This window comes from Carassius carassius, chromosome 22 (genome assembly GCF_963082965.1).
Source record: "Carassius carassius chromosome 22, fCarCar2.1, whole genome shotgun sequence".
NCBI lineage: Eukaryota > Metazoa > Chordata > Actinopteri > Cypriniformes > Cyprinidae > Carassius > Carassius carassius.
In genome coordinates this window covers 1,116,221-1,134,789 of record NC_081776.1, presented here as the reverse complement: position 1 = coordinate 1,134,789, position 18,569 = coordinate 1,116,221, and the positions used below count along the sequence as shown (strand labels likewise).

Sequence of the window (18,569 nt, the reverse complement as noted above, 5' to 3'; positions counted from 1 at the left end):
GTGAAGTCGCTTCTGTCTCTAGTGGAGCAGATGGAAACTGCACATCAGTTCCTGTGATTACAACAAGAAACACTCACCACCAGAGGACACCAGACTGGTATTTTATGAGCTGAGATATTGAAATAGCGAAATAATATTTAGAAAATAAAATATTTTAAAATAGAATTGAATTTACATTTCATGCTGACTTTGAAGCCTTAACTGGGTAAAAATCTTGAAAGTTGAAGAAAAAAGGTGATATTTTACCAATATTTTTTCTGTTTGATTTCCAAAAGAGCAAATAGGCATATTTATTTGTGAGATTGTGTCACACGTTTACTTGTGAGATTTATATGCATTATGTTTATCCCTTCACTATACTAGAACTATAGGGTGACTATACGTCCTCTTTTCCCCGGACATGTCCTCTTTTTGGACCTACAAATCTGCGTCAGGCGGATATTTCTTAATCGCCAAAATGTCCAGGATTCGACTGTTTTCTCTGACCATTGCTTTCGTGTCAATTCCTTTAAACATTCTAATATTGTATAATTTTGGCGCATCAGGAGCTGCTCAGGATGCGGTGTATTTAAATGTTTTTGATATTTGCGCTGTTTACTTTCACTTTCGATTTCGCCATCAACACACACTCTGTGTAAAGAGCAGAGGTGGGTAGAGTACCCAAAAACTGTACTCAAGTAAAAGTAAAAGTACTTCTAGAAATATTTACTCAAGTAAAAGTACTAGTCTTGAATAGTTACTTGAGTAAGAGTAAAAGAGTATCGGATAAAAAATCTACTCAAGTAGTTAGTTACTAGTTACTTTGGGTCATATATACTGAGCCTATTTTTATTTAGATATATAGATAAAATGTATGTAATGTATATGTGTGTGTATAAATGTATATATTTCATCAGCCTTTACTCCAATTTATGTAATTTATTATAAAACCCTGTCTGTTTAATTAAGTAACCGATATAGGTGTCATGCCATAACATATTTTTAATACGACTGACTTTATATTAAATGAGAATTTAACATTGAAAGTTAATGTGATATACATATTGCTACTAATCTTTCATTGTTCAGAAAGAGAGCAAATAACATTTACATTATTAAAGATCATTTTAGATTATTAGATTATTTACATTATTAAAGATCAGTCTCAGAAACTCCCATTAAAATCACTGAAACTGTTAACACTGTGAAATCAATATCTTAATTAAAGATTCATACACACATCTGCACTTTGTTTTTTCTGACGAGAGAATTCGCCAGAAAGAGGTATTCAGTCACTGAGCGAGTGAAGGAAGCACCTGCATTTTAGCGATGACTCATCTGAACGCCTCTGATTGGCCAATGCTTTAATAAGCTGGCAGCGCCAGGAAGCAAACACAGATCTGAATTTAGCAGCTGATGATATGACTTGCTGAACGTACTCGCACCGGTGTTATTGTATTAAAATTAATAAAATCTTAATCTGCTATTTTTTGTCTTTTGGAAGCTGCTTTCAACTTGACTCCCCTCTGTTATAAGCCACACACGTACAACAAACTAATGTCACAGTGGTATCGTGTACTGTAATCGAATGTAGCCCAAGTTATTACCTGTTGAACAGTAGACAGCACACGCAGTGTTCATCTAATAAGGATCTCCATCGCAAGCAAATAATAGCCTTTGCAGATTTGCTTTCAATTCAGTACAGTTCCATAGCCACGTTTTCAACGCTGCTGATGCTCTTAAACGTTACAACTCCGAGTGAACCGCTTCAGACGCTCAGCGCGTGCGACAGGGAACTGAACGAATCATTCAAACTGATTCATGAACCAATTCGCTCGTTTGCCAATTGGTTTGATCCAGCCTTTGAACAGAATTGACTCAAAAGAATGAATCATTCACTAATGGGCTTCGCTCATTGCCCAGAGAAAAGTAGACGGCGCGTTTGGAATAAACTGAAGCATTTCTAACATGCATTAAGATAAAGTAACGAGAGGAGCGTCGCCCACAGTAACGAAGTAAAAGTACAGATTTTCCCCCAAAAATTTACTCAAGTAAGAGTATAAAGTACCCATCTTTAAAAATACTCCGAAAAGTATTAGTTACCCCAAAAAATTACTCAAGTAAATGTAACGAAGTAAATGTAACTCGTTACTACCCACCTGTGGTAAAGAGAGCACATCTTACAAAATCAGATATTTGTGACCCTGGACCACAAAACCAGTCATAAGGGTCTTTTCTTAGAAATTGAGATTTATACATCATCTGTAAGCTGAATAAATAAGTTTTCCATTGATGTATGTTAGGATAGGACAATATTTGGCAGAGATACAACTTTTTGAAAATATGGAATCTAAGTGTGCAGAAAAATCTAAATTTTGAGAAAATAGCCTTTATTAAAGTCGTCCAAATGAAGTGCAATGCATATTGTTACTAATAAAAAATTAAGTTTTGATATATTTATTGTAGGAAATTTACAAAATATTTTCATGGAACATGATCTTGACTTAATATCCTAATGTTTTTTGTCATAAAAGAAAAATCAATCTTTTTATTTTTATTGTTTGCTATTGCTAAAAATATACCCGAGCGACTTAAGACTTGGTTTTGTGGTCCAGGGTCACATTTGTCAGTGAGCTCAGGATCTGTTGAGCAGCAAATATTCTATTCATCTCTCTTTATTCTCAACCTGTGATCAGTCAGATCTGACTCCTGCAGCTCTTGTTGGATGCAGGGTTGCCAAGTCCATGTCTTTTCCTCAGAATTTGGCTACTTTTAAACTGTTGCCAAGGGTTGATTTTCCCAAATCGAGGGCAGTGTTAGTTCAGTCAGGCCACGGAGTCATAGGCTGCGACCAGCTGATGTGGTCAGCTGTCAAATAGCTCCAATCACTACCATTCTCCAATTACACACAGGACATATATACGTGGCACTATTGCTCAGTAAGTATGCTCAAATGGCTCGCAACCCTCCCTCCATCCCCATTATAAACACCTTCTGGTTGTCGTCTCTTTGTTTCAGATCACTAAGGCTTTCAAAATGGGTTAAAGGTTTGAAAATATTGCATAAATTACATTTGACTGAAATGCTTGTATTGAAACATTTTGCATCTATGATAAAACTTTCATGGACTTCTACATTAACTGTTCCCTCCTGGTGGAATGACCTGCCCAACTCAATCCAAGCAGCTGAGTCTTTAATATTTTCAAGAAACGGCTGAAAGCACATCTCTGTCCTCTTCATTTGACCCTAGCACTCTCAGTTCTAATAGTTAGAGGGAAGTTATTCAAAATCTTCCCTTTAACATTTGCACTCTCTATTCTATTTCTAACTACTTGTTTTATTTATAAAGAAAGAAGAGCCTCCAACAATAGCATTCTCTATTCTTTCTGCTTCTTTTCTTTTTATTTATTGTAAATAATGACACTTTATTGTAAATAATGACACTTGCATTATCTATTCTTTCTGTTTTTTTGACTTGGTTTATTTTTATTTAAAAATGACTCTCTAGCACTGGCATTAACTATTGTTTTTCTATTCTTTCTACTTGTTTTCTTTTTCTTTTTTATAAAATCTAAATAAGAAAAGAAACAAAAAAACATGCTACCTGAACTGTTAGATGAAGCCCCGCCCACAAACTCCGCCCCCTACTTTCCTCTTTTGAAACACTATGATATGGTTACCCTAAACTATACAGAACTATACAGACACAATGTCAATGTCAAATATGTGAATTTTAATCCAGATTTCTCTTTTTCCCCCCATGTGTTGTCTATTAAAGACGCAGAGAGTTTTTCGAAGGAAGTCTGATGACTCTGGGAGTGGAATTGGAAGAGACACAATCTGTAAGTCATTTAATCAAACAGTTAAATAAAACACTTTTCTTCCACACACATCAGTTCCTCATGCCTGCTTTTATATCAGTTTCAGTCTCGTTTTTATCTTAGTTTATCATTTAAAGGGTTAGTTCACACAGATAGCAAAATTATGTAATTAATAACTTACCCTCATGTTGTTTCAAACCCGTAAGACCTCTGTTTATCTTTGGAACACAGTTTAAGATATTTTAGATTTAGTCCGAGAGCTCTCAGTCCCTCCATTGAAGCTGTGTGTATGGTCTACTGTCCATGTCCAGAAAGGTAAGAAAAACATCATCAAAGTAGTCCATGTGACATCAGAGGGTCAGTTAGAATTTTTTGAAGCATCGAAAATACATTTTGGTCCAAAAATAGCAAAAACGACGACTTTATTCAGCATTGTCTTCACTTCCGTGTCTGTTGTGAGACAGTTCTAAACAAAGCAGTCTGGATATCCGGTTCGTGAACGAATCATTCAGTTCACCAAATCGAACTGAATCGTTTTAAACGGTTCGCGTCTCTAATACGCATTAATCCACAAATGACTTAAGCTGTTAACTTTTTTAATGTGGCTGACACTCCCTCTGAGTTCAAACAAACCAATATCCCGGAGTAATGCATGCACTCAAACAGTACACTGACTGAACTGCTGTGAAGAGAGAGATGAACACCGAGCCGAGCCAGATAAGAAGAACCGAGGAGCTGATGATACTGCGCATGTGTGATTCAGCGTGAAGCAGACCGACACACAGAGCGCCTGAACCGAACTGATTCTTTTGGTGATTGATTCTGAACTGATTCTGTGCTAGTGTTATGAGCGCAGGTAAACCGAAGGCTTGAAAGGAGGGCAATCATCGCAAATGACGCCATTACGTTGAGCGCAAAAGAACCGGTGAATCCTTTTCTTCAATCGGTTTATTGAATCGAACTGTCGGAAAAGAACTACTGGTGATCCGAAAACCGATGCAACCGGTTCTTGACTCGTGAACGAGTCAGTCTTTTGTTCGTTATCTGGCTCGGCTCAGTGTTCATCTTCAGTTCTCTCTTCACAGCAGTTCAGTCAGTGTACTGTTTGAGTGCATGCATTACTCCGGGATATTAGTTTGTTTGAACTCAGAGGGAGTCAGCCACATTAAAAAAGTTAACAGCTTAAGTCATTTGTGGATTAATGCGTATTAGAGATGCGAACCATTTAAATCGATTCAGTTCGATTTGGTGAACTGAGTGATTCGTTCACGAACCGGATATCCAGACTGCTTTGTTTTGAACTCTCTCTCACAACAGACACGGAAGAGAAGACAATGCTGAATAAAGTCGTCGTTTTTGCTATTTTTGGACCAAAATGTATTTTCGATGCTTCAAAAAATTCTAACTGACCCTCTGATGTCACATGGACTACTTTGATGATGTTTTTCTTACCTTTCTGGACATGGACAGTAGACCGTACACACAGCTTCAATGGAGGGACTGAGAGCTCTCGGACTAAATCTAAAATATCTTAAACTGTGTTCAGAAGATAAACAGAGGTCTTACGGGTTTGGAACGACATGAGGGTAAGTTATTAATTACATAATTTTGCTATCTGGGTGAACTAACCCTTTAAATAGATTTATTAAATTATTATTATTATTAGAGATTGTAGGCTATTCATTTTTCAGAAACATTTTAATGTAGCTAAATTACATGTCTTAAAACAAAATTTATAATTAAAAATGTAATGGGAAAAAATAAAAATAAATATTGCAAAATATATATGTATATATTTGTATAGGAAATAAATGACATTGGTGTATAATAAAATACATATTAAAAATAAACCATGCAGGACTGGATTACAGGTGATACTGTTGTAAATAATGTTCAGCCTCTTGTTCAGATCGTTTCGCTTCATTAGAACTTTTTGCTTTTTTTGCCTTTCAGAGTGACTGTAGCTGCTGAAATGCATTTTATGAATCGCCAAGAAAATAAAATAGATTAAAAAAAATCTTAATCACTGTTCTACTGAAGAATAAAGTAATCTGCATCATTAATGGCCTGAGGGTGAGTACATTAAGAGCAAATCAGCTTTTTTGGGTGAACTATCCTGTTAAAAGATGAGAAAAAATATCTTCTATTTGTTCCACAGATGAAAGAAAGTTCTGTAGGTTTGTAATTGTTATTTTTGGATGAAGGATCTCTTAAATTGTTGCTCAAAGATTCAATGGATTTGGTTCAGTCTTGTTTTTCAGCATCATCTGCGCTGACCAGCGCTTCCTTCTGTCTGTAGCGATGGTTCGTGTTTTCATAAATCACGTCTTCTGATGCCGGTGAGGACGTGTCCATGATCTTTGCTGTCATGTCTGTTTTTTTGGGCTCTGTCTCAGATGTTGAGGTGTTGTTCTCTGTGTCTGTGTCTCCTGCAGGACAGTGTCGGACTGCAGCGTATTCACTGGTCAGCGAGGCAAGGCCCATGATCTCTCCTGACGGCGGGTCAGCGTTTGTGAAGTCGATGGAGGAATAATGAAGAGATTCAGGTGCACTCTGTGCAGTGGATGACAGCATGCCTTTATTGGTGTAAACAGACTCACTCTCATTATCCAGAGAAACGGCCTGATGGAGAAGAAACAGCAAAATGAGTGAAGATCTGCTGAACGACTGTCTGTAATGTCTTTGAGAATGAATAACTCACTGTTTGAGTCAGAATGAGTCCAGATCTGTCGTCTTCTCTGGTTTCTGAAGGTTTTTCTTTCCTTCTTCTGAAAAACATGTTTTCACATCATCAAAAAAAATAAAATAAAAATGCTTCTATATATCGTAAACTCAGTCAGAATCACAAATCCTCCTTTTCATGAAGCTAAAAGCTGGTGAAGTCTCATTAGAGCAATGTGTGATCCAGGATTATTTTTAATTAAAACTAAAACCAAAACCATTTTTTTAAAAAGTGTTTTGAAGTCTAAAGTCTATATATTGTCTATATATTGATTTCAGCAAGTTTCTCAAGCAACAATTTCACTTAGTTTAAAGGGTTAGTTCACCCAAAAATGTACATCTGATGTTTATCTGTTTATCCCCAGGGCATCCAAGATGTAGATGACTTTGTTTCTTCAGTAGAACATAAACCAAGATTTTTAACTCAAACCATTGCAGTCTGTCAGTCATATAATGAAAGTGAATGGGAATCATGGATTTGAGAGTCAAAAAAAAATATTTTTTTGGATGATCTATTCATTTGGGTTTAAGTGAAAATATTTTAAATGTGCTAAATAGCAATAAAACTAAAAATACAAAAAATTAAAAAAAATTAGATTTTATTTTATACTATTTTACTTCTAGTAATTTGTTGTGTTTTTGTAATCTTTATTAATTTAAATTAGTTTTTTTTTATTTTAGTTTAATATGTTGTTTACTTATTAACTTATTGTTTACTTGTTGTTTACTTATTAGTATTTTATTTCAGTTAAGATTTATTTGTTTTAAAAAGTATTTTTTTTAGTATAATAACTGTTTGATGCTTTACACTTTAGAAAACATTTACATTTATTATATATATATATATATATATATATATATATATATATATATATATATAGTTTGCCTTTATCTCATCAAATATTACACCAGTTTTGTGTTTATCATGTTTTGTTCCCACCGTTCATAGCAGAGTATCACGATGCATGCGATCATCATCACTGAGGCACCGACAGCAGCTCCGACAGCAGCTCCGAGCAGCACTGACGGATGATGGAAACCTGCAAAACAGTGTTTGGTTGCTCAGAGGTTGGTCTTTCATAATTCAGGAGATCTCAGATGTGAAATTGCCATTATAATATATTGAACTTTTAAAAGTGGCATTAATAATTTATTATCTCAAGTAGTTTTTTCAGTACAATTAAGCTACATATTTTTCATTTGGATAAAGATATCATTTGTGATCTTTCTTGTTGATCAGATGAAGCTGTTGTTGTGTTTCCCTATCTGTCGGTCACTACGAGTTATGTCGAACGACATATGGGGTCTCACTTGGGAGGCCAATCATCTCTGAGTTTAAGAGAAAACGCCAATGAAAATTGGCAAGTGGATTTAACATACCTGAGCCACTCCCCGTGCCAACGGGTATAAATAGGGCGACAGGTGTATCCACTCATTAGATTTTTGCTTCGGAGCCGAGTGGTTGTATAAAAGCTGTTATACTCCACAAAGCCATTCATCTGCTGTGTCGGGAAGCTGTTCTGGTTGGTGGTACAGCGCAAACAGTGGTGTCCCTTTCAGCGATTCCCCTGGGCGCTTCAACTTAGAGAGCAGATTTCCTAAAAAAAAAAAAAAAATCACGGACGATTCACGTCTTTTTAGAGACGCCGTTTCATCCGGGTCCTTCTGGATGCGGTCGTTTCCTGTTTTCTGACAACGGCCACGATCATTGTCTTCCGTGTCTGGGCATTCAGCACGCTGAAGGCGCGTTCGTGGATGGTTCATGCACGCACTGCGTGTGTGACCATGGCAATGCTGTAATCGCGTCTCTCCTTTCTTAAAGTTCTCACAACCGCGTTTTGCTCTGGTTCCTTTCTTCCCGGATGTGCATGGGGAAGTGATGTAGTTGTGGATGGCCCCTTTTTATGGCCGGAAGCAGCTCATTTCATTCCTCCGTCCTCACTACCCTCGATGGTGGGCTAGCTAGGGGTGCGTCGACATTCCCCAGAAGGAGAGTGCGATTGCGGTCCACTTTGTGTCCGCAAAATGCAGCCACTGGGAGGAATAGTCCGCGCCTCTCACCCAAGGCCTGTAAGCTGTCGGCCGCTCTCGCTGCCAAGGCTTACAGTGCTGCGGGCCAGGCTGCCTCTGCTCTGCATGCCATGGCTATCCTGCAAACTCACCAAGCCAAGGCTTTAACAAATGCACGAGGGTAGAACCAACCCGAGGTTGATGCAGGAGCTGCGCACTCCGACTGACCTCACCCTTATGGGTGACGGAAGTCACGACGCAGTCCCTCGGGAAGGCGATGTCCACTCTGGTGGTCCAGTAGTGCCATTTTTGGTTCAGCCTGGTCTGTATGAGAGACATTGACAAAGTGCACTTTCTCGATGCTCCCATCTCCTCTAGGAAGACGACTAAACGGCCCTGACAGGAAGTCGTGGCCTAATGGTTAGAGAGTCGGACTCCCAATCGAAAGGTTGTGAGTTCGAGTCCCGGGCCGGCAGGAATTGTGGGTGGGGGAGTGCATGTACAGTTCTCTCTCCACCTTCAATACCATGACTTAGGTGCCCTTGAGCAAGGCACCGAACCTTGCATCTAAAAAGAGCATCTAAAAGCATAGGGGAAAAAATGTAGACAGGCAAAATATATAGTCATATTTTACAATCTATTATATGCAGTATAAAGGTTGTTAATGCTACATTGTGTGAAATAATTGACTCTAAATATTTAGAATATTTGCATGAGTAAAGACTCGTAACACTCACACTGGACGTCCAGCAGCACTGATGAGTTCTGTGTGCCGTGTTTGTTCTCAGCTGTACAGTAGTATCGTCCGCTGTGTGTCGGGTCTGTGTTGTTGATGGTCAGATTTGGTCCGGTCTGAACTGGATTCAGAGGTCTCTCAGTGTCTCTGTACCAGGTGTAGTTCACTGCGGGGTTTGCATCACTGCTGCAGATCAGAGTCACTGAACGACCCTCCAGAACTAAACCAGCTGGATTTATCCTCACAGATGTGTTTTTAGGAGCATCTAAAAACATAGGGGGGGAAAAATGTAGCCAGGCACAATATATAGTCATATTTTACAATCTGTTATATGCAGTATAAAGGTTTGTAATGCTACACTGTTCAAAACAAGTAACTCTAAATATTTAGAATATTTACATGAGTAAAGACTTGTATTACTCACACTGGACGTCCAGCATCACTGATGAGTTCTGTGTGCCGTGTTTGTTCTCAGCTGTACAGTAGTATCGTCCGCTGTGTGTCGGGTCAGTGTTGTTGATGGTCAGGTTTGGTCCAGTCTCAACTGGATTCAGAGGTCTCTCAGTGTCTCTGTACCAGGTGTAGGTCATTGCTGGGTTTGCATCACTGCTGCAGATCAGAGTCACTGAACGACCCTCCAGAACTAAACTAGCTGGATTTATCTCCACTGATGTGCTTTTAGGTGCATCTAAGAGAATAGGAAAAAAAATGTAGGGAGGCACAATATTGTCACAAGTCGGTCAGGCTCATCACAGCGCACACTCCCTCACCTGAATATTAATCACCTGCACCTGTTCACTATTCAATCACCAATCTCCCCAGCACTATATAAGCACACACCTCGGTTCATCATTTGTCCAATCTCGTGACTGATCAGCGGAACAGTCTCTGCAAAGTTACTAGAGTTGACTCCTGTTAATATTTACTTCTTGTGTTTACCTTCTCTCCAAGCGATATGCGTTCTCTTCGCCATGGCTCCAGTTACTCTCCAGTGCTGTTTCTCTTAAGTACCTCAAACTACTCTCCATCACTGAGGTGTGTACTCTTTACCATCTACTCTGGTTACCCCATCCGGCAAGTGTACTTCCAGACTGCAAGGGTTCTCATTCCCCATCCATTTGCTACTCACCCACTGTCTAACTTTACCAATCGCAATAAATACCAGTTTCCACTAATCCTCTGTTGCCAGTCTGTTTGTTACAGAAGATCGGACCTCAAGGCTGAGGATGAGCAAACCCGATCCATTCCAGGAACTGGTGGATTCGCTGCGGCGGTTACTGACACCTCACGCCACCTACCCATCTTCTTCGGCAAGGGCTCATCCACCACAACATCCTGTATCTTCTTCTACGGCCAACATCATCTACTCTAGCCTGGTAGTCAGACCAGCGCCATACTCTGGATCGGCGGAGGACTGCAACAGGTTTCTCCTCCAGTGTTCACTAGCCATTGAGACCCAACCTCAATTATACCCCAATGAACAACCAAAAATCACCTTTATCATTTCATCTCTCACAGGTCCCACTATGTGTTGGGCTGAGACAAAATGGACACAAGCCGGTCTGGCAACCCGATCCCTAGAAAATTTCCTCGCTCACTTCTGGGAGGTATTTGGCACTAACGAAGGTGATTCATCCGTGGGTGAGCAATTATATACTTTTAAACAAGGCAAGATGACTATACGCTAGTATTCCTTGCAATTCAGAACTCTAGCAGCGGCCAGTGGCTGGAACGAGGCATCCCTCCTCACAGAATTCCGTCAAGGTCTGGATCCCAAGCTGCGCCTCCACCTGGCGCTTACGATGATTCATGTGGTCTGGAAAGATTCATCCAGCTCACTGTCAGATGTTCCAATCGCCTTCAAACCTGCCTTCAAGAATGCTCACCAGCCCGGCCACCCACACGTTATCTTAGGACCAAACCCCAGAATCCTCCGGAATCTGACCCTGAACCAATGCAAACCGATAGCCATCGTCTGGCACCTACTGAGCGGCAGAGGTGGCTGACCCAGGGACTATGTCTCTACTGTGGCTCAGGGAACCATCACATCCTGGCTTGCCCCCTTCACCCACCACGGCCAGCGGTGAGTTATATCAAACCATCTCCTATTAAGATGAATCCACTCACCACCACTGTACAACTTACAGCTGACAACGCCACTCTTCCAGTTACCGCCCTCCTCGACTCCGGGTCAGCCGGGAACTTTATCACAGGGAGCCTCTGCCGCCAGCTTAAGTTACCATCCAATTCAACAGAAACCACCTACCAATTGATCACCATCACCGGAAAACCCCTTAACCACCGGCATATTCGATACACTGTGGGTCCAGTTCAAATAACCGTTGGCTTATTACATGTATGACAATGAGTCCATTACCTTCCTAGTTCTAGAAGAATCAACGGCAGATATCATTCTCTACACCATGGCTGGTGCAACAAAATCCAGTAATCTCCTGGTCAACAGGCAAAATCCTCCGATGGGGTGACCAGTGTTTTCCATCCTGTTTCCCTCACAAACCATCACCGCCGATGAAAACTTCAGAAGTCCTACCCATCAACACCACCTCCATCGAAAGTCCTGTTGACAAATGTTCAATTGAATTCCCCCTCGTTACTGTGAATTTAGTGACGTCTTCTGCCCACACAAAGCCTCACAACTTCCTCCTCACCGCCCTTGGGATTGTGCCATAGACCTGATTCCGGGTGCACCAGTGCCTCATGGGAAAATGTATCTACTCTACCTTCTGGAACAGAAGGCCATGGAGGAGTACATTGAGGAGGCCCTAAAACAAGGTTATATAGTTCCATCTTCATCCCCTGCCCCTCCCAACTTTTTCATGGCTAAAAAGGACGGAGGCCTACGACCCTGTATTGACTACTTAACACTAAACCAAATCACAGTCAAATTCCAGTATCCTCTTCCCCTCGTCCCAGCTGCCCTCGAACAACTTAGAGGAGCAGTAATATTCTCCAAACTCGATCTCAGGAGTGCATATAATCTCATCCGTATCCGGGAAGGTGATGAATGGAAGACTGAATTTGTGACCCCTACTGGCCACTATGAGTTTAGGGTGTGGTGGAAAAATTCATTTAACATTGCTTCTGTATGCCTATATATGCATGTGTTTTCTTAAAATTGCTGTGTGGGTTCAGAGGGCGACACCTGGGGGAGAAACAGATGTCTGAGAATGACCTGAGAGGGTCATTGGGCCATATAGTGGGGGGACAATGCCTGAGGATGACCTGAGGGGGTCACCTAAGTCCTAAATGTGTGAGAAACAGCCCATAGGGAGTGTTCCTTGTTATGTGTGGAAATTTACAGCTGCTAAGACTTTGTAACCTTGAAGCAGCAAAGGGATATAAGGTGGAGGACTGCCCTCTTCCTGGGTCGGTTTCACTCTGCAGGAACTCAGTGTTGCTGTATGACTGTCTGACCTTCTTTGCAAAGAATAAAAGCTTTCTTTTTAATTATACCTGAGAATGAGTCTGTCTCTTATGCTGATGAGAGTTGATTTAAATTTTGCCACGACAAGGGTGATGCTGTATGGCCTAGTCAACGCCCCCTCCATTACCAGTCCCATCACAGACCTCCTTCCGCAACAAACCCAAATCTCTGTCCTGGACTCCAGCTGCCACCAAAGCCTTCACAAAAGGCCTTTCGAGGTGGAAGTGGATGCCTCGACCACTGGAGTTGGAGCGGTACTATCACAGCGGCAGGGGACCCCTCCCCGACTCCATCCATGTGCCTTCTTCTCCCAGAAGCTCAGCCCAGCGTAGAAAAACTATGATATCAGAAACCGGGAGCTACTAGCCATCAAATTGGCTCTGGAGGAGTGGCGACATTAACTCAAAGGAGCAGTACATCCCTTCACTGTATCTACTGATCACAAGAATTTACAATACCGCCGAGAGGCTAAATGTCTAAACCCTCGCCAGACTCGATGGGCCCTATTTTTCCACCCGATTCCACTTCACTATTTCCTATCGACCAGTTCCTCGCAACACCAACGCTGATACCCTCTCCCGAATTCACACATCGGAAGAAAGTACAGACAAGCCAGAGACTGTAAGCCCGACTCAACTCATAGCCAGCCCAATTTAATGGACCTCTCCACCAGTCGCCTCCGAAGTCCCTCCTCCTGTTCCACCGGGCTGTCCCCCCGGACTCATATATGTTCCTTGGACACAGCATACCCCGCTTATACATGCCACTCACACCTCCCTAGGCCCTGGCCACCCAGGGGCAGATGCAACTCTCTCGCTGCTAAAAGACCGCTTCTGGCGGCCCAACAAGGCAGGAGATGTGAGAAGATTTGTCCGAAGTTGCACTGATTGCGCCATCTCAAAAAGTCCCCGACATCTACCCGCTGGCAAGCTCCACCCATTACCCATCCCAAACCGACCCCCCTCAGATGGTAATACATGTATCGTGGTAATTATTGATAGGTTTTCTAAATTCTGTCGGCTCATCCCCTTACAGGGTCTACCCACTGCCCTCGAAACGGCAGAGCTCCTATTCAATTGGGTCTTCCATCAATTCGGACTTCCACGAGGACACCGTTTCGGACAGGGGACCACAATTCATATCCCGGGTATGGAAATCTTTCTTCTCACTCCTAGGTGTGACTGTAAGCCTCTCCTCAGGTTATCACCCACAATCCAACGGTCAGACAGAAAGGAAGATACAGGAAGTAGGTCGCTTCCTCCGGACCTTCTGCCATGGCCACCAGGACTCCTGGAACCAGTTCCTGGGCTGGGCCGAGTACGCCCAGAATTCCCTCCACCAACCATCCACTGGTCTTACACCATTTCAGTGCGTACTCGGTTACCAGCCCCGTCTCTTGCCGTATTCTGGAGACCCCTCCGACATCCCTGCTGTTGACTACTGGTTCTGGGAGACTTGGACTCCCTCACCTGAATATTAATCACCTCCACCTGTTCACTATTCAATCACCAATCTCCCCAGCACTATATAAGCACACACCTGGGTTCATAATTTGTCCAATCTCGTGACAGATCAGTGGAACATTCCTCTGCAAAGTTACTAGAGTGGACTCCAGTGCTGTTTCTTCCTCTAATCGGCCCGTTGAGTCGACCACAGTGCTTATGGCTTTGATAAACGCACGCTCAGTTGTCAACAAAACATTCATCCTTAATGACTATTATGTAACGTATGGGCTGAACTTTCTTCTTATCACTGAAACTTGGTTAAATGACGCTGATACGAGTCCTCTTGCTGAGCTTTTACCAAGGGGATGTAGCTATTTAAGTACTTCGAGAAGTAATCGTCAAGGTGGAGGCTTGGCTGTTATATTTAATAACATGATGAAGTGCAAGTTAATGCCTGTTGAAAGTTCAAAGAGTTTTGAAGTTCAATTAATGAAGATTGACTTGCCCTCGCCAGTGATTTGTGCCTTGATATATAGGCCTCCTGGTTATATAATTTTATTGATGAATTTTGTGAGTTTTTATCTGTGGTTGTTCCATCTGTTGACAGGATTTTGATTATGGGGGATTTTAATATTCATGTTTGTTGTCCTGGTAAATCCATGACCAAGTAATTCTTGAATTCAGTTGATTCATTTAACTTATTTCAATATGTCTCCGCACCAACACATGATCATGGCCACAGACTTGACTTGGTCTTTTCTTTGGGGATAATGATAGAAAATATTTGTGTTGAAGAAATGGCCATCTCGGATCATATGCCTATTAGGTTTAATTTTACCTCTACAACAAATGACTGTCATCAGCCTCCATCATTCTTGTCCAGGGTTATCACTACTTCTACATCTAGTGTGTTCTCAACTGCTTTTACTGAATTAGCCCTTCATATTGAGCCTACCATATTGTCAGTTGTGGGACCTGATGAATTGGTGGACTCTTTCAATCATGTTTGCTTTGGAATCTTGGATAATGTTGCCCCTTCTAAAATTAGATGTCAAAAAGTAAAAAAACGACCATGGTTAAATGATGTAACACGTAATTTGAGGCGGGTTTGTCAGCTTGCAGAGCCTAAGTGGCTGAAAGATAAATTGCAGATATCTTATGATGTTCTTAAAGAATCTCTATCAAACTATCAAAACGCTGTTAGAGCCGCTAGATCTTCATATTTTTTCGGGAATTATATCACATAATGCAAATAATCCGAAGGTACTATTTTCGACTATAGATAAAGTATTGAGTCAATTATTTTAAATCATTATTTTCCTTCCTCATCTAAGGATCTGTGTGATAGTTTTTAAAAATATTTTATTGATAAGGTTGTTCTTATTCTGTCGAATATTGTGCCTGTATGCAATGTTGTAGCCGATATAATTAATCCTTTTCGTTGTTTAAGTAAATTTGCATCTATTACATTAGCTCAGTTGGAAAAGATAATAATGCATTTAAAGCCGACTACGTCACATTATGACGTTCTCCCGTCGCGATTGTTTAAAGAGGTTGTAGACACTATTGGTCCTAATATACTGTTGATTATCAATAGTAGTTTATATCATGGAACTTTACCTTCAGGGTTTAAGCATGCTATTATTGAACCGGTTTTAAAAAAACATAATATGGATTCACATGAGTTAAAAAACTACAGACCTATTTATAAATTGCATTTTATGAATAAGATTTTAGAGAAAGTTGTCCATAATCAACTTACAGATTTCTTGATTGTAAATAACATAGTGGATATTTTTCAGTCTGGATTTAGGACCAAACATAGCACAGAATCAGCATTATTGAAGGTTACAAATGATATTTTGTTAAGTATTGACTCCGGGAAAAGTGTTGCCTTAATGATGTTAGATTTAAGTGCAGCCTTTGATACTTTAGATCACGCAATTTTAATAGACCGCCTTAGAGATTATGTAGGAATCAATTGTTTAGCCCTTAACTGGCTTTCCTCTTATTTGCATGACAGGACATGTTCTGTTAAAATTGGAAATTATGTCTCTGCATCCGCTACTATTTCTTGGGGGTTCCTCAGGGATCAATCCTTGGTTTAACTCTCTTCTCTCTGTATATGTTACCCCTGGGGTCTATTTTTAAGCAGCATAGCATTAACTATCACTTGTATGCTGATGATTTACAATTGTACCTTCCTTTGGAGTGTGATGGTTGTGCAACTTTTACTAATTTTTATAAGTGTTTGACTGAGGTAAAGGGATCGCTAGCAATTTTTTTTTACAATTAAATGAGGACAATACTGAGTTTATTATGTTTGGGAACAAGGAGCTTGGAAATGCTCTGGCTGGAAATAATAGACTACTGTCCAACAATATGCAAAGTTATGTAAAGAACCTTGGAGTATTTTTCGATTCTGACTTACGCTTTGATTGTCAAGTTATGAAATAATCTTTCTTTCAGTTAAGAAAATTGTCTAAACTGAAACCAATTCTTTCGTACAAGGACTTGGAGATTGTTGTGCATGCCTTTGTTTCAACCCGACTGGACTATTGTAATGCTCTTTATCTGGGCATAAGTGAATCACTGGTTACTCATCTTCAGTGTGTCCAGAATGCTGCAGTGAGATTTTTAACAAATACCAGAAAACAGGATCACATAACACCTTTATTGATATCCCTTCACTGGCTACCTGTTAGATACAGAATACAATATAAGGTGTTGATGTTTGTTTTTAAAGCACTACATGATCAAGCTCCTGAGTACATAAAAGACATGTTAATTCCTTATCAGTCTCAACATCACCTTCACTCCTCTCTGAATATGTCCCTAACCATCCCACGGTCTCGCTTGAGGCATAGTGGAGACCGCGCTTTTTCTGTTGCGGCTCCTGCACTTTGGAATGTGTTGCCTCTATCCCTAAAAACCTCATCAGGCATGGATATTTTAAAAAAGGAATTGAAGACTTATTTATTTAATCAAGCCTTTGGCGTTTGATTAGGTCTGAGAACTGTGAGTGATTTGTTGTTTGATTATCTTGTGTCTTGTTTTAATGTAATTAATGTTTGTATGTATTTAAGAGTTATTGATCAGCCTACTTATGGACAGCACTTTGGTCCATTCTAATGGTTTTGAAAGTGCTTTAAAAATAAAAGTTGAGTTGAATTGAGTTGAGTCCTGTTAATACTTACCTCATGTGTTTACCTTTTCTCCAAGCGATCTGCCTTCTATTCCCCATGGCTCCAGTTACTCTTCAGTGCTGCTTCTCTTAAGTACCTCAAACTACTCTCCATCGCCAAGGTGTGTGCTCTTCACCGGCTACTCTGGTCACCCCATCCCCATCCATTTGCTACTCACCCACTGTCTATCTTTGTCGATCGCAATAAATACCAGTTTCCACTAATCCTCTGTTGCCAGTCTGTTTGTTAAAAATATACTGTATAGTCATATTTTACAATCTATTATATGCAGTATAAAGGTTGTTAATGCTACATTGTGTGAAACAATTGACTCTAAATATTTAGAATATTTGCATGAGTAAAGACTCGTAACACTCACACTGGACGTCCAGCAGCACTGATGAGTTCTGTGTGCCGTGTTTGTTCTCAGCTGTACAGTAGTATCGTCCGCTGTGTGTCGGGTCAGTGTTGTTGATGGTCAGGTTTGGTCCGATCTGAACTGGATTCAGAGGTCTCTCAGTGTCTCTGTACCAGGTGTAGTTCACTGCTGGGTTTGCATCACTGCTGCAGATCAGAGTCACTGAACGACCCTCCAGAACTAAACCAGCTGGATTTATCCTCACTGATGTGTTTTTGGGAGCATCTAGTGGAGGAGAAATCATTCAGGCAATTACTTTGATTTACAGCATTAATTATAGATAAGTCAGAATAGATTGAAATAATTCCTGTCTTACACTGAACGTGTAGCAGACGAGACTCTTGTGTTGTGTTCTGCTTCTGTATCTGGTGTGTTGCAGTGCAGGTGAAAGTGACTCTGTGATGACGGTGAGAAACAGTGAAGTTCAGATCAGAGATGATCTCAGTTTGACTCTGATACTGTCGTCCTGTGACGCTCTCGATGAGAGACGAGCTCCATGTGAGAGATGATGGACGAGACGGACAGAAGATCTTAGTAGAGCAGCGCAGACTCACTGAACTTCCCTCAATCATCTCCTGCTGATCCGGAAAGATGCTCAGTGTAGGTTTGGGTGGAGATCCTGAAACACAGACGGAGATATTACAAGATAATGTTGATTATCATATCCAGTGAGGAACGTATATAATGTACAGTAGTAGATTTATTTTCCATGTCCAGTCACACTATAGAAGCAGCATGAACAATATGACACTCACCTGAGACGACAATTTCAACTTGAGAGTATTTAGGTCCTATGTAGCTATATTTCA

The 18,569-nt window shown here is 40.7% G+C and overlaps 1 protein-coding gene and 1 long non-coding RNA gene across 4 annotated transcripts in view; one reads left to right on the top strand and one right to left on the bottom strand.

Annotated features, from left to right (window-relative positions):
- LOC132098636 (myelin-associated glycoprotein-like) overlaps window positions 1–18,569 on the bottom strand; it is an 82,276-nt gene that overhangs the window by 49,211 nt on the left and 14,496 nt on the right. The window contains exons 4-5 of one of the 3 annotated variants that reach the window (XM_059504710.1): window positions 6,502–6,568; window positions 5,955–6,422 (exon numbers count right to left, since the gene is read on the bottom strand). The exons of 1 other annotated variant lie outside the window; for it this stretch is intronic. In XM_059504710.1, coding sequence (XP_059360693.1) covers window positions 6,045–6,422; window positions 6,502–6,568 — 445 coding nt within the window. In that variant the 3' untranslated portion in view covers window positions 5,955–6,044. Of the gene's footprint in view, window positions 1–5,954; window positions 6,423–6,501; window positions 6,569–18,569 lie in introns of those variants that run through there. One more of the 3 variants, XM_059504709.1, reaches the window with a different exon arrangement.
- LOC132098638 (uncharacterized) lies at window positions 21–6,575 on the top strand. Its single transcript, XR_009422956.1, has 4 exons — window positions 21–97; window positions 3,758–3,821; window positions 6,100–6,139; window positions 6,236–6,575. It is a non-coding gene; the product is annotated as an uncharacterized LOC132098638 (long non-coding RNA).